Here is a 15,088-nt window from a genome sequence, read left to right as displayed (position 1 = left end):
GTGACCTTGGGCAAGTCACTTTGTCTCCTCTCTGAGCCTCAGCATCTTCATCTGTAAGATGGGGATAATTATGCCAATTTCTCACAGGATGATTTTAAGCATCAGAGACAATGGATATAAAGCACTTAGCAAAATGCCTGGCTCATGTAGGCCTGTTCTAATCCAAGGCACGCTCTCTTTATCTTAGGTACTATTGGGGGCTATTGGAGAAGAGGGAATCAGTTTATTGATATGTTTATTGACATATGTTCATTGACAAATAAAGTACATGTACCCCTACACAAGTATCACTGTGACATTTCAGGAACCTTGGAGCTGGGAATGCCCCTTCCTCCCTGTCCGCCTCTTCTCTAGGCTCCTCCTGATTCAGCTTGGGCTCTCTAGAAAAGTGCTTCTGACATTTCCTTGCTGGAAACTCTGTATTTGTGCTGGTTGAGCTCTCAGCGTTTATCATGTCCACACCCTTCTGTCCCTGGGGACTGTGGACAAGGGGCGATGAGCCTGCTCAGTCATTCATGTCCAGCCCAAACTCTGGATACAACTCTTTGGTGGTGACACCTCGGATCACAGCTGAAAGGAAGGAAGGAAGGCTGAATGTGCAGTGGGGAGAGGTGGGAGGGAATACAGCCAATGCCTCCAGCCAGTGTCACTGCCCTGACCCACCCAGGACCATCTCTGGCTTCAAGCCGGTCCCCACACTTGTGCCTCACCTAACTGGCCAAGGTAAGCTCTCTGCTGCTCCTTCCAGGCTGCCCCACCGCGGGCCCCGCCTGGCCACGCTGGAGCTCCGCCATGTGCCAGCCACTGTATTCAAGAATGGACCTACGAGGACTCCTTGGACCCTCACCCCATTTTGCAGAGGAATGAAACAGCTCCCTCCATTCCATTCTCCACACAGAGCTGCTGGATTCATCTGCTTCAAACGTAAGCTGATTGTATGCTGTGCCTGCTGAACATTCCAGACTCATCGGCATGGCCCACGTGCTCGAGTTTGCGCCTCTGCAGCCTCTGTGATGTTATTCCTCCTCTGTTCTCCACAAAGCCTGGTCCTTTCTCCTGAGGAAGGGTTCTCCTCAGAGGCCTCCCCTGACTACCTATCTTACCCCCACCGCCCCCCTGTTCATGCCTCAGTATTCTCCCCATCTCTGCCGTTTGTCACCTTCATAGCACCTAACACATTTTAATTAACTGCTGAGTCCACTTACTTCCTGGGCATTCCTCCACCCCTAACAGGAAAACAAACCACGTGACAGCAAGAGATCTAAAAGTGTCTGGATCACCAAAGTGTCCCCAGCACTCCTTTTTGAATAAACAAAAAGGACGCCAGGTACGGTGGCTCAGCCTATAATCTCAGCACTTTGGGAGGCCAAGGCAGGTGGATCACTTGGGGTCAGGAGTTCGAGACCAGCCTGGCCAACATGGTAAAACCCCGTGTCTACTAAAAATACAAAAATTAGCCGGGCGTGGTGGCAGATGCCTGTAATTCCAGCTACTCAGGAGGTTGAGGCACTAGAATCGCTTGAACCTGGGAGGCGGAGGTTTCAGGGAGCCAAGATCATGCCACTGCACTCCAACCTGGGTGACAGAGTGGGATCAGTCTAACAAAAAAAAAAAAAAAGGGAGAGGCCACTGGCTCCAGGTCATATGACCTGGAAGTGACAGGCCTCATGCTGATTCTCGCTGCTAAGAGCTTGTGTTCTTTTTTTTTTTTTGAGATGGAGTTTGGCTCTGTTGCCCAGGCTGAAGTGCAGTGGTGTGATCTCAGCTCACCGTAACCTCCGCTTCCTGGGTTCAAGCGATTCTCTTGCCTCAGCCTCCCGAGTAGCTGGGATTACAGGCGCATGCCACCACACCTAGCTAATATTTGTATTTTCAGTAGAGACAGGGTTTCACTGTGTTGGTCAGGCAAGTCTCAAAATCCTGACCTTGTCATCCGCCTGCCTCGGCCTCCCAAAGTGCTGGGATTACAAGTGCGAGCCAGCAAGCCCAGCCCTCTTTTTTTTTTTTTTGAGATGGAGTTTCGCTCCTGTTGCCCAGGCTGGAGTGCAATGGCACCATCTCAGCTCACCACAACCTCTGCCTCCCAGGTTCAAGTGAGTCTCCTGCCTCAGCCTCCCGAGTAGCTGGGATTACGCATGTGGCCACCACACCGGGCTAATTTTATATATTTAGTAGAGACAGTTCTTCATGTTGGTCAGGCTGGTCTTGAAATCTCGACCTCAGGTGATCCATCCGCCTCGGCCTCCCACAGTGCTGGGAGTACAGGTGTGAGCCGCTGTGCGCAGTTGAGCGTGTGTTCTTAACCACTAGGCTACACTCCCCTCATACCCCCATCTTCTTGGGCCCTGATCACCCCCATCTTTTTATCCATCTAGAGTTCCCGCCTCCAGTTTTTTCCTCTCCTCCTTTGGGGCCCATTGTCCAATGAAACACAGAGAAACCCTCCCTGCCATGGAATCCTGGATGCTGAAGGCATTTCTGCAACAAGTGCCAAAACTCACACAGCAACTGGGCAGACAGCCCAGCTCTGAACACTACCCCTGGCTGCTGGTCACTGGCTGCTGAACATCAGAGTGCCCAGCACTCCAAGCTAGGGGATGGAACTGAAGGGTTTGTAGGGGCCACCTGCACATTTCGTCACCTCCAAGGTAGGCTCTCCTAGCCAGCATGACACGCAGGTGTTGGTGCCTTGGCTAAAGCCCTCTAGATAGCAAGATTTTGTTCAGGGAGGAAGAAAATACTTCTTTAAGTCACAAAGGGTCACCCTTGCACTTGCTGCCTCTTTAGCAAGCCAGCCACTTGAGGCATGGATGGTACCTCGATCACTCTGAGTAGGCCCCAGAAGACTGGGGAGACCCTGAGTCCTCAGTCTTGAGGACTTCAGATGGGCAAGTCCCGCTCAAACCTGGCTGCAGCTCCAAAGCAGGTTCTGTACTTGAGGAACAAACCTAGGTGGCCAGGGAGACCAGAGGCTGGTAAGGAGAGGAGCTGGGGCAGCCCAGGAGCAGGCCAACTGCGGAGGGCGTGAGAGTTGGCAAGTTAGGAGGCCCAGGAGCAAAAGCCAACACCCCTAGGCGAGATGACACCCTATGATGCCTACTTGTGGCTCTGCAGTCCCAACTACTCACCTAGTTTGCCCATCAGCATCTGCCCCACATCCTTGATGTCATTGTACTCGTGAAGCTGGGTAATGTGGTCCTCCAGTTCATCCACACTGTAGCCTCTGGGATGAGCGATGGAGAGAGGGGGAAAGACAGCTCAGTTAAGAAAGCAGATGATGACCCTAGGCTCAGACAGTAATAAGGCATCTGTAGGGGCCTACTTGGTGCTAGGTACTAGGGATATGGCGACAGCAAGATAGGCCCTGCCCTCATGAAGCTTACAGCAGGGCAGGGCATCTTCCCAGGTCCTCACTCCTGGCAAACGTGCTCTGTCTCCTTAGGGCTGGGTCTCCAGCTACAATGGTACCATGTGACCCTGGCCACAGCTGAGGGACTCGCAGATGGGCACATGATCCAAACAGCCAGGTGGATTCCTTCAAGTGTGATATGCACATTCAAAGGCAGCTTAGTCTCTGCCATGTGGCTGGAGCAAGAGGTGTGGGGAACTCCAGGAGGTGTTCAAGAGCCAGCTTCCCCTACACACTGAAAACTCTACCTGCAGAGAGAGAATGGAGTCTGTGCAGAGGGAAGTAGAGGCAGAGAACATGGCTCCAGAGACTGAGAGAGCAACAGCTTCCATCCCAGATAGCTTTCCAGGTCCCAGTTCAGGCCCTCCCACAGCCTAAGCATCTCACTACCTGAGAGGCTGCTGAGATGTCCTGAATCCAGAAGCATAATCTGTCCGTCCGTCTTTCCGTCCGTCCTTCCTTCCTTCCTTCCTTCCTCCCTCCTTGCCTCCCTCCATCCTTCCTTCCTCCCCCTCCCTCTCTTCCCTCTCCCTTTTCTCTCTCCCTTCCCTCTTCCTTCTCTCTCCCTTCCCTCTCTCCCTTCTCTCTCCCTTCCCTCTCTCTCCGTTCCCTTCCCTTCCTTCCTTTTCCTTTCCTTTCTTTTCCTTCCCTTCCCTTTCCCTACCCCTTCCCTCCTTCCCTCCTTCTTTCCTTTCTTCCTTTCTTTCTTGACCAAGTCGTGCTCTGTAGCCAGGTTGGAGTTCAGTAACATGATCTCGGCTCACTGCAATTTCCACCTCCCGGGTTCAAGCGATTCTCCTGCCTCAGCCTTCCAAGTAGTGCACAGTCCTATTTCTATGCTAAGCCAGTGCGACTGGGTTTTTCAGTTACTGGGCAGTTAGAGAGTTAAAAGTTATCTTTTTTTTTTTTTTTTTTTGAGACAGATTCTCAATCCATCGCCCAGGCTGGAGTGCAGTGGCGTGATCTCAGCTGACTACAACCTCCATCTCCCAGGTTTAAGCGATTCTCCTGCCTCAGCCTCTGGAGTAGCTGGGACTACATGCACGTACCACCGTGCCCAGCTATTTTTTGTATTTTTAGTAGAGACAGGGTTTTGCCATGTTGGCCAAGCTGGTCTCAAACTCCTGACCTCAAGTGATCTGCCCGCCTCAGCCTCCTAAAGTGCTGGGATTACAGGCATGAGCCACTATGCCTGGCCCAAAGTTATCTATTTTTTTTTTTTTTGAGACGGAGTCTCGCTCTGTCGCCCAGGCCGGAGTGCAGTGGCCGGATCTCAGCTCAGTGCAAGCTCCGCCTCCTGGGTTCCCGCCATTCTCCTGCCTCAACCTCCCGAGTAGCTGGGACTACAGGTGCCCGCCATCTCGCCCGGCTAATTTTTATATTTTTTAGTAGAGACGGGATTTCACCGGGTTAGGCAGGATGGTCTTGATCTCCTGACCTCGTGATCCGCCCGTCTCGGCCTCCCAAAGTGCTGGGATTACAGGCATGAGACACTGCACCCGGCCCCCAAAGTTATCTTAACCATGATGGGGAACCCAATGAAACTTACTCAGATATGAACTGGGAGATCTCCTCATCCAGCATGTCCCTCTTCTCCTTTAGTTTCTGAATGTCAAGGTGCAGAGACTCCTCGCTGGTCCCATCAGTCTGGCCAGACTTGGGCGATGGCCTCTGAGAGGCAAAAAAAGTCATCAGCCAGACTGACCAGTTATCCAAAATTCACAGCTTACATGTCCCCCTGTAGTCACTCCCTGATTGTGCTTGCTAATAGGCACCCTAACCCCCGAATAAGACTGCATTTCCAAGCCTTCCTTGGAATTAGATGTGGCCCTATGACTAAGTTCCAGCAAGTAGAACTTAATCATCTGGGAATTTTTTTTGAGACGGAGTCTCATTCTGTCACCCAGACTGGAGTGCAGTAACCCGATCTTGGCTCATTGCAACCTCTGCCTCCCAGGTTCAAGTGATTCTCCTGTCTCCGCCTCCTGAGTAGCTGGGACTACAGGTGTGCGCCACCATGCCCAGCTAATTTTTGTATTTTTTAGTAGAGATGGGGTTTCACCATATTGGCCAGGCTGGTCTTGAACTCCTGACCTCATGATCTGCCCGCCTCGGTCTCCCAAAGTGCTGGGATTACAGGCGTGAGCCACTGTGCCCAACCTCCCCCCTACCTTTTTTTTTTTTTTTTTTTAAATAGGGTCTTGTTCTTGTTCTGTCACCCAGGCTGAATTGCAGTGGCATGATCATAGGTCACTGCAACCTCAAACTCCTGGGCTTAGGTGATCCATCCTCTAGCTTCAGTCTCCGACAGCGTTGGGATTACAAGCATGAGCCACTGTTCCCAGCCAGTGACTGGGAATTGTCCTCCCAGGAAGAGGGCATGCCTTTCTCTGGCTGGAATGTGGATGCAGTGCTGGAGCTGAGCAGCTATCTTGGATGATAAGGTCCAAGTCATACACTGAAGATGGGGTCGAATCAGATGGGGGCCTGGGTGCCAATGACTGCTTAAACCATTGTTATTTGGGGTTTTCTTCACTCCTAGCCAAACCCAATCATAACCAATGGGCCCGCCCTGGTCCCCAGTCTGACCCCAGAGAACCTGCTCCAGGCCTCCGTCTTGGGCTCTCCTCTCATTTACAATGTCACTGGTGGGTTTTTTTTTTTTTGAGACAGAGTCTCACTCTGCCGCCCAGGCTGGAATGCAGTGGCATAATCCCGGCTCATGGCAACCTTTGCCTCCAGGGTTCAAGTAATTCTCCCGCCTTAGCTTCCTGAATAGTTGGGATTACAGGTGCACACCACAATGCCCGGCTAATTTTTGTATTTTTGTATTTTTTTTGAGACGGAGTTTCACTCTTGTTGCCCAGGCTGGAGTGCAATGGCGCAATCGCAGCTCACTGCAACCTCTGCCTCTCAGGTTCAAGTGATTCTCCTGCCTCAGCCTCCTGAGTAGCTGCAATTACAGGTGCCCACCACCATGCCCATCTACCTTTTTTTTTTTTTGTATTTTTAGTAGAGTTGGGGTTTCACCATGTTGGCCAGGCTGGTCTCAAACTCCTGACCTCAGGTGATCCACCCACCTCGGCCTCCCCAAGTGTTGGGATTACAGGTGTGAGCCACTGTTCCCGGCCTAATTTTTGTATTTTTAGTAGAGACAGTGTTTTTGCCATGTTGGCCAGGCTGGTCTCAAACTCGACCTCGAGTGGTCTGCCTGCCTCAGCCTCTCAAGGTGCTGGGATTACAGGCGTGAGCCACCATGCCCTGCTGTCACTGGGTTTATAATCTCCTTGGATAAAACCCTTCCTTGGGGCTTTCATCTTTGCCCTTTCTGCCCTTTCTGCCTGTAGAAGCTGTGAAGGCCAGTGCCTAGGACACAGCCAATCTTCAGGAAATGTATGTTGGATGAGCTGTCTACACATGATACAAGAAGGGACTGAGGAGGATGGTCTTCCTGGTTTTAGGTTAGTAGCTTGTAACTAGTCACTCAGAGGAATGAGTGAGTACCCTCTGCCAGCAACTGACAAAGGCTCCAGGAGCGCAGCAATGAATGAGACATCAAGCCCAGCCCACTGCTTTCATAGAAGGCACAGCCTAGCCTCAAAGAGAAAGTACCCCACAATGAAGTTCTTCCTCCAGATGCTTCCACTTAAAGCTCTACTTATGCATCACCCATCAGAAAGGCCCTCTCTGACAGTCCTGTCTACAACGGTAATGTCTCAATCACTCACTATTCCTTTTTCCTGATTTTTAATATTTTTTGAAATTTAATTTTTCTTTGTTTTTTTTTTTTTTTTTTTGAGACAGAGTCTCGCTTTGTCACCCAGGCTGGAGTGCTGTGGCACCATCTCAGCTCACTGCAACCTCCGCCTCCCGGGTTCAAGCGATTCTCCTGCCTCAGCCTCCCGAGCAGCTGGGATTACAGGTGCATGCCACCATGCTCGGCTAATTTTTCTATTTTCAGTACACACGAGGTTTCAGCACGTTGGTCAAGCTGGTCTCAAACTCCTGACCTCGTGATCCGCTCACCTCAGCCTCCCAAAGTGCTGGGATTATAGGCATGAGCCACCGCACCCGGCCTTTTTTAAATTTAATTTTTAAGATGGGGTCTGTCTCGCTCTGTTATCCATGCTGGAGTGCAGTAGCACAATCACACCTCACTGTAGCCTCAACCTTCTGGGCTTAAGCAATCCTCCCACCCTAGCCTCCTAAGTAGCTGTTACAACAGGCATGTGCCATCACACTCAGCTAATTTTTTTTTTTTTTTTTTTTGAGGTGGAGTCTTGCTCTGTCGCCCAGGCTGGAGTACAATGGCGCAATCTTGGCTCACTGCAACCTCTGCCTCCTGGGTTTGCGCCATTCTTCTGCCTCAGCCTCCCGAGTAGCTGGGATTACAGGCACCCTCACCATGCCTGGCTAATTTTTTGTATATTTATTAGAGACGGGGTTTCACCGTGTTAGCCAGGATGGTCTCAATCTCCTGACCTCGTGATCTGCCTGCCTCAGCCTCCCAAAGTGTTGGGATTACAGGCGTGAGCCAACACGCCCGGCCACATTCAGCTAATTTTTTAAAAAATTTTTTATTTTTTGTAGAGATGGGGTCTTGCTATGTCACCCAGTTTGTTCTCAAACCCTGGGCTGGAGCGATCCTCACACCTTGGCCTCCCAAAGTGTTAGGATTGCAAACATGAGCCACCGCACCTGGCCTCCTGATGTTTTATAGCATTTTTCATCACCTGACAAGTTATGCATTTCATTATTTTCATTGTCTTACATTGCTTTACACCACTGAACTGTAACCTCCATGAAGGAAGGGACTTTTGTTCACTGCTGATTGCACAGTGTCCACAACAGTACATGGCACATAGTAGGCACTCAATATTAATATTTATCAATGAATTAATGAATAAGTAACCAATAAATGAATTATGTCTGAAGAATGCTTTGAAGTTGAAGTCCAGTGTGCTATGGGAGAGTTTAACAGGGCAACTGGACTGACCCAGGAGTGGGGATAAGGCTTTTCTGAGGAAGTTAAATTTTAAAGGATGAGCAGGCTTTAGCTTGGCAGAAGGGTGGAAGAAAGTATTGCAGACAGAGGGGACAGAACAGTTGGCCCGCCATATCAGTGGGTTTCACATTGAAAATATCTTATGAAAAAAAAGCATGGTTGGCCAGGCGCGGTGGCTCACACCTGCAATCCCAGCACTTTGGGAGGCTGAGGCAGGCAGATAATGAGGTCAGTAGTTTCAGACCAGCCTGGCCAACATAGTGAAACCTAGTCTTTAGTAAAAATACAAAAATTGGCCCGGCGCGGTGGCTCAAGCCTGTAATCCCAGCACTTTGGGAGGCCGAGACGGGTGGATCACGAGGTCAGGAGATCGAGACCATCCTGGCTAACACGGTGAAACCCCGTCTCTACTAAAAACACAAAAAACTAGCAGGGCGAGGTGGTGGGCGCCTGTAGTCCCAGCTACTCGGGAGGCTGAGGCAGGAGAATGGCGTAAACCTGGGAGGCGGAGCTTGCAGTGAGCTGAGATCCGGCCACTGCACTCCAGCCCGGGCGACAGAGCGAGACTCCGTCTCAAAAAAAAAACAAAAACAAAACAAAAAATACAAAAATTAGCCAGGCATGGTGGTGTGCGCCTGTAGTCCCAGCTACCTGAGAGGCTGAGGCAGGAGAATCCCTTGAACCTGGGAGGTGGAGGTTGCAGCAAGCCAAGATCATGCCATTGCACTCTGGCCTGGGTGACAGAGCGAGACTCCGTCTCAAAAAAAAAAAAAAAAAAAAAAAAGTATGGTTGAGTCTGTATTGAACAGGTAGACTTCTTTTTCTGGTCATTACTCCATGGGGGTCCGGGTAGCAATCTCCATGGATACCCAGGGGTGAATGTGTACCCGAATGCCCTTAAGGCAGGAGACAGCACATGTGTTCGGGTGTGTTCGGGGGTGAAAGTGGTTTCCATGTGTGTGAATTGGTGAGTGAGGGGACAGTGGTGTGAAAAAGAATAAATGCAAGTGGGTGCGGTGGCTCACGTCTGTAATCCCAGCACTCTGGGAGGCCAAGGCAAGAGGATCATGATGTCAGGAGATCAAGACCATCCTGGTGAAACCCTGTTTCTACTAAAAATACAAAAAATTAGCTGGGCATGGTGGCACATGGTTGTAGTCCCAGCTACTTGGGAGGCTGAGGCAGGAGAATTGCTTGAACCTGGGAGGCGGGGGTTGCAGTGAGCTGAGATCGCACCACTGCACTCCAGCCTAGGCGACAGAGCGAGACTCCGCCTCAAAAAAAAAAAAAAAAAAAAAAAAAAAAAAGGCCGGGCGCGGTGGCTCAAGCCTGTGATCCCAGCACTTTGGGAGGCCGAGATGGGCGGATCACGAGGTCAGGAGATCAAGACCATCTTGGCTAACACGGTGAAACCCCGTCTCTACTAAAAAAAAAATACAAAAACTAGCCGGGTGAGGTGGCGGGCGCCTGTAGTCCCAGCAACTCGGGAGGCTGAGGCAGGAGAATGGCGTAACCCGGGAGGCGGAGCTTGCAGTGAGCTGAGATCCGGCCACAGCACTCCAGCCTGGGCGGCAGAGCAAGACTCCATCTCAAAAAAAAAAAAAAAAAAAAAATGAAGAAGAACAAATGCAACCATGAGTAGTGCTATTAGAAAGGAGGAGAGGCAGAGCCCACTTCAAGAGCTTGGGGTTCCTCTGATGATGCAAGGGCAGTTGGAGGAGTTGGTTTGTGGTCCTGGTTAGGAGGCTGAGTGCGATTTCAGACTTGGCAAGTGGGAAGGCAAAGATTCTGCAGGCAGCTTTGGGTATCCTGAGAAAGGTCAGGGCTAGAGAGAGACAGGAGAGTTGTGGGCACTGGGATGGGCTGAGGGAGTGGCAGTGAGACCTTGGAGCAGGTGTGTAGAAAGAGAAGGGCAAGAGGAGAGCGGAGTCACTTGGAAATGTGTGGGCGAAGGATTACCCAGGTGCGGAGGCAAGAGACTGAAGGCACAAACCATTTCAGTATAATAAAGAAAACAGAATAAGAATAGTCATAATACGAATTAGATATAGAGATGATGATGGACAATTATCAATCATTAGTATAAACATTACTAATCATTAGCTTTTTTTTTTTTTTTTGAGACGGAGTCTCGCTCTGTCGCCCAGGCTGGAGTGCAGTGGCCGGATCTCAGCTCACTGCAAGCTCCGCCTCCCGGGTTTACGCCATTCTCCTGCCTCAGCCTCCCGAGTAGCTGGGACTACAGGCGCCCGCCACCTCGCAGGGCTAGTTTTTTGTATTTTTTAGTAGAGACGGGGTTTCACCGTCTTAGCCAGGATGGTCTCAATCTCCTGACCTCGTGATCCGCCCGTCTCAGCCTCCCAAAGTGCTGGGATTACAGGCTTGAGCCACCGCGCCTGGCCATTAGCTTTTAATATTACTCTTTGTTGCATTACTAATATAACCTAAGAATAACCGGCGCGTTATAGGGTCAGGTGCTAAAGGGACATTGTGAGAAGTGACCTAGAAGGCAAAAGGGGAGCCCTCTGTCATGCCCGCATAAGGGCCGCTTGAGGGTTCCTTGGTCGAGTGGTAATGCTAGTGTCTGGGAAGGCACCCGTTACTTAGCAGACCGCGAAAAGGAGTCTCCTTTCCTTGGAGGAGACAGGGATCACTCTGCTCCACCAGCTTCTTGTGGGAGGCTGGATATTATCCAGGCCTGCCCGCAGTCATCCGGAGGCCTAAACCCCTCCCTGTGGTGCTGTGCTTCAATGGTTATGCTCCTTGTCCATTTTCATGTTCCTCTAGTACTCCTGGTTTCTCTTTGAAGTTCATAGTAGATAGCAGTAGAAGAAATAGTGAAAGTCTTAAAGTCTTTGATCTTTCTTTTAGTGCATAGAAGAAAACGCTGACGTATGCTGCCTTCCCTCTCTGCTTTGGCTACCTAAAAGGGAAGGGCCCGCTGTCCCATGATCACATGACTTGCTTGACCTTATCAATCACTTGGATGACTCACCCTCCTTACCTTGCCCACTTTGTTTTGTATGCAGTAAATATCAGCGCGCCCAGCCATTTGGGGCCACTACCGGTCTCTGCATCTTGGTGGTAGTGGTCCCCCAGGCCCAGCTGTTTTCTCTTTATCTCTTTGTCTTGTGTCTTTATTTCTTACAATCTCTCATCTCCGCTCACGGGGAGAACATCCGCTAAGCTCCGTAGGGCTGGACCCTACAGAAATGCCCACATTTACCTCAGGAGTGGCAGGAAGCAGAGAAGCCAGCCAAGCGGGCACAGAAAAAGAGGCAGGAGAGGTCAGCAGGGTGCTGCTGCAAAGAGGCCCTGAGAGGAGCAAGCCCAAGGTACCGGTTAAGAGTTCAGTTCAGGCCAGGCGCGGTGGCTCAAGCCTGTAATCCCAGCACTTTGGGAGGCCAAGACGGGCGGATCACGAGGTCAGGAGATCGAGACCATCCTGGCTAACACGGTGAAACCCCGTCTCTACTAAAAATACAAAAACTAGCCGGGCGAAGTGGCGGGCGCCTGTAGTCCCAGCTACTCGGGAGGCTGAGGCAGGAGAATGGCGTAAACCCGGGAGGCGGAGCTTGCAGTGAGCTGAGATCCGGCCACTGCTCTCCAGCCCCAGCGACAGAGTGAGACTCTGCCTCAAAAAAAAAAAAAAGAGTTCAGTTCAAGCCCAGGCAAGGTGGCTCATGTCTATAATCCCAGCACTTTGGGAGGCTGAGGCGGGTGGATCACTGAGGTCAGGAGTTTGAGATCAGCCTGGCCAACATGGCAAAACCCTGTCTCTACTAAAAATATAAAAATTAGCCGGGCATGGTGGAGGGCATCTGTAATCCCAGCTACTAGGAAGCTGAAGCAGGAGAATCACTTGAACTCGGGAGGCAGAGGTTGCAGTGAGCCGAGATCGTGCCATTGCATTCCAGCCTGGGTGACAGAGCAAGATTCCGTCTCAAAAACAAAACCAAACAAAACAAAAGCAACTCAGTTTCTTAGTTTGAAGACGCCAGCTCTGCCACGTCCTGGCTATATTCATCTCTCTGGAACTCACAGGCCTCACCTCAACATGGGGACAGTAAAGTGTCTGTCTCAAAGGTTGCTGGAAGGAACTGGAAAGATGATATATGTAAAGTAAAGTAAGCTGGTGGGGACAGTGCTCAACAGAGCCTCCTTTTTTTTTTTTTTTTTTTTTGAGATGGAGTTTCGCTCTGTTGCCCAGGCTGGAGTGCAGCGGGATCTCGGCTCACTGCAACCTCCACCCTGGGTTCAAGCGATTCTCCTGCCTCAGTCTCCAGTAGCTGGGATTACAGGCATGTTACCACCATGCTCAGCTAATTTTTGTATTTTTAGTATAGACGGGGTTTCACCATGTTGGCCAGTCTGGTCAAACTCCTGACCTCAGGTGATCCACTCGCCTTGGCCTCTCAAAGTGCTGGGATTACAGGCATGAACCACCGTGCCTGGTCAAGCCTTGTTTTTAAAAATGGAAGCTGGGACGGTGGCTCATGCCTGTAATCCCAGCACTTTGGGAGGCCAAGGCGGGCAGGTTGCTTTGAGCTCATCAGTTTGAGACCAGCCTGGGCAACACGGCGAAAATCTGTCTCTACTGAAAATACAAAAAAATTAGCCAGGTGTCATGGCACACAACTATGGTCCCAGCTATTTGGGATGCTGAGGCAGGAGGATGGGTTGGGTCCGGGAGGCAGAGGTTACAGTGAGCCCAGATCGCGCCATTGCACTCCAGCCTGGGCAACAGAGTGAGACCCTGTCTCAAAAAAAAAAAAAAGAAGGAATGAATTAGCATGAATGAGAAAGGTATGATCTGCAGTGAGTTAACCCATGGTCAAAGACAGTGGACACCAACTCACTTGCAGAAAGAAGCTTAATTAGCCCAATGCTTTTGGCAAACTGTGGCTGCCACTCCGTCATTGTTATCTGAGCTCACTGTGACTTGCCCTTCAGGCCTTACCTCTGACCCTGCCATCTCTGGAGAGCCCTCTTTGCAAGCCCAAGCCTGGGCTCCCCTTCTCAGAACCATGTGCATACTTGTCCTGGAACCATTTTTTTGCCTGTGGCTCTTGGAGGGCAGGGGGCTATCTGGCATACACCTGCATTGCAGCAGTTGCTAAATCAATGAACAAATACCAAGTCTTTCCTGATCTAACGTCTTTTTTTTTTTTTTTGAGACATAGTCTAGCTCTGTTGTCCAGGCTGGAGTGCAGCGGTGCAATCTTGGCTTACTGCAACCTCCACCTCCCGGGTTCAAGCAATTCTCCTGCCTCAGCCTCCTGAGTAGCTGGGATTACAGGCATGCGCCACCATGCTCGGCTGACTTTTTTTTGTGTTTTTAGTAGAGACAGGGTTTCACCATGTTGGGCAGGCTGATCTTGAACTCCTGACCTCAAATAATCCGTCCACCTCCGCCTCCCAAAGTGCTGGGATTACAAGAGTGAGCCACTGTGCCTGGCCCTCACGATCTAACTTGAGAGTGGTGGTAGTGGTAGTGGCAACTCCACCTGGGAGATGAGAGGAGCAGGAGGCTGAGTTTTGGGGGTGGCTTGCCAGAGAAGAGGAGAGACTATTAGCAACTAAAGGAGTGGCCAGGGTGAACACCAAGCATTTTCCTGATTGGGGAGCTGTGGGTTTGTTTAAAGGCAGGGCTGGGTGAGGGGTGAAACGAGTGAGGAGGAGAGATGGCTGGTGCTGAACTGGAGTGGAAGGCATCTGAGGAGCCAGGAGACAGGATGGGGAGGGAGAGGGTTAGCCTAGGACAGGACAGGATAGCACTTCTTTGAAGACTCGCGGGCCTGAGGAAAGGAAGGGGAGGGATTGAGGAATGACCTGGAGTTTCTCAGTCGGCTAGGAGAAGATATGGAAGAAGGCCAAGCGGGGATTGGCTGCGGTTGGGATGGGGAGGAGGGCCGCGAGCGCACGAGGGAAGGTCGGGGATGGGAAGAGGGGTGTGGGGGAAGAAATACTCACAGGGGAACGGAAGGCCCCGCGGCAACTTCGGGTAAGTCCTGGTTCAGTCCTGGAGAGGAATCCGAGGGGAAAGCCTGATTGGACCCACAGTCCGCTGTGAGGACAGGGTTACTGTGGGGATGCGGGAGGAAGAGTAGCTGGGAAGTAGGAGCGCCCGGGACTGGATCCATCTGGAAAGGGGGCAGATATGCTCCCAGGATCAGGGTAGAGACCCTCTAGGAAGGGGGCGTTCTGAGGCGGGGGTTGTCTAGAGCACTGGATGGGAGTCTTTGGAGGTGATTTCTGGAAAGGGAAAGTCTGGGGCAGGGCTGTAAGAAGTCAGGAAAGAAACTGTGGAGTCCGTTCCTCGCCCACCTCCTGAGCCCCGGGGTCCGAGGCCCCCGGATCAGGGGGTTCAGTGGCGCAAGAGGGTCCAGCGCGGGAGTCGGAGAGCGACCTCTCAGGTGCGCGGGGCAAGGAACACTGACCCGGAGCTTGATGGGCGCACAGCAAGCTGCGCGCGCACCCAAGGAAAGCCGGCCCCGCCCCTCTCCGAAGTGGGCGGGGACAGCGGTTGCGTGCGCAGCTTTTGTTGTGACGCCACAGGTCCCTCTGGCCACGCCGCTGCCTGGCCACGCCTCCTTTCCGCTTTATCTTTTTCATTGACGAATGGGCTTTGATCTTTGAGGCCACGCCCCTATTCTGCGCTCTAGTACCGCCCT

At 51.4% G+C, this 15,088-nt stretch overlaps 1 protein-coding gene across 1 annotated transcript; it reads right to left on the bottom strand.

Annotated features, from left to right (window-relative positions):
• Window positions 1–232: 232 nt before the first annotated feature.
• On the bottom strand, window positions 233–15,044 carry SWI5 (SWI5 homologous recombination repair protein). The gene is given in 7 exon segments (XM_033192417.1): window positions 233–570; window positions 3,129–3,223; window positions 4,959–5,080; window positions 14,388–14,436; window positions 14,742–14,868; window positions 14,871–14,924; window positions 14,927–15,044. Coding segments are annotated over 7 exon segments (615 nt in total). The 5' UTR covers window positions 15,030–15,044; the 3' UTR covers window positions 233–505.
• Between the last annotated feature and the right edge of the window lie 44 nt (window positions 15,045–15,088).

Source organism: Trachypithecus francoisi, unplaced genomic scaffold, assembly GCF_009764315.1.
Source record: "Trachypithecus francoisi isolate TF-2019V2 unplaced genomic scaffold, Tfra_2.0 Contig01585, whole genome shotgun sequence".
Taxonomy (NCBI): Eukaryota; Metazoa; Chordata; class Mammalia; order Primates; family Cercopithecidae; genus Trachypithecus; species Trachypithecus francoisi.
The sequence above is the reverse complement of the archived record's forward strand: the minus strand, read 5'-3'. Positions and strand labels throughout refer to the sequence as shown.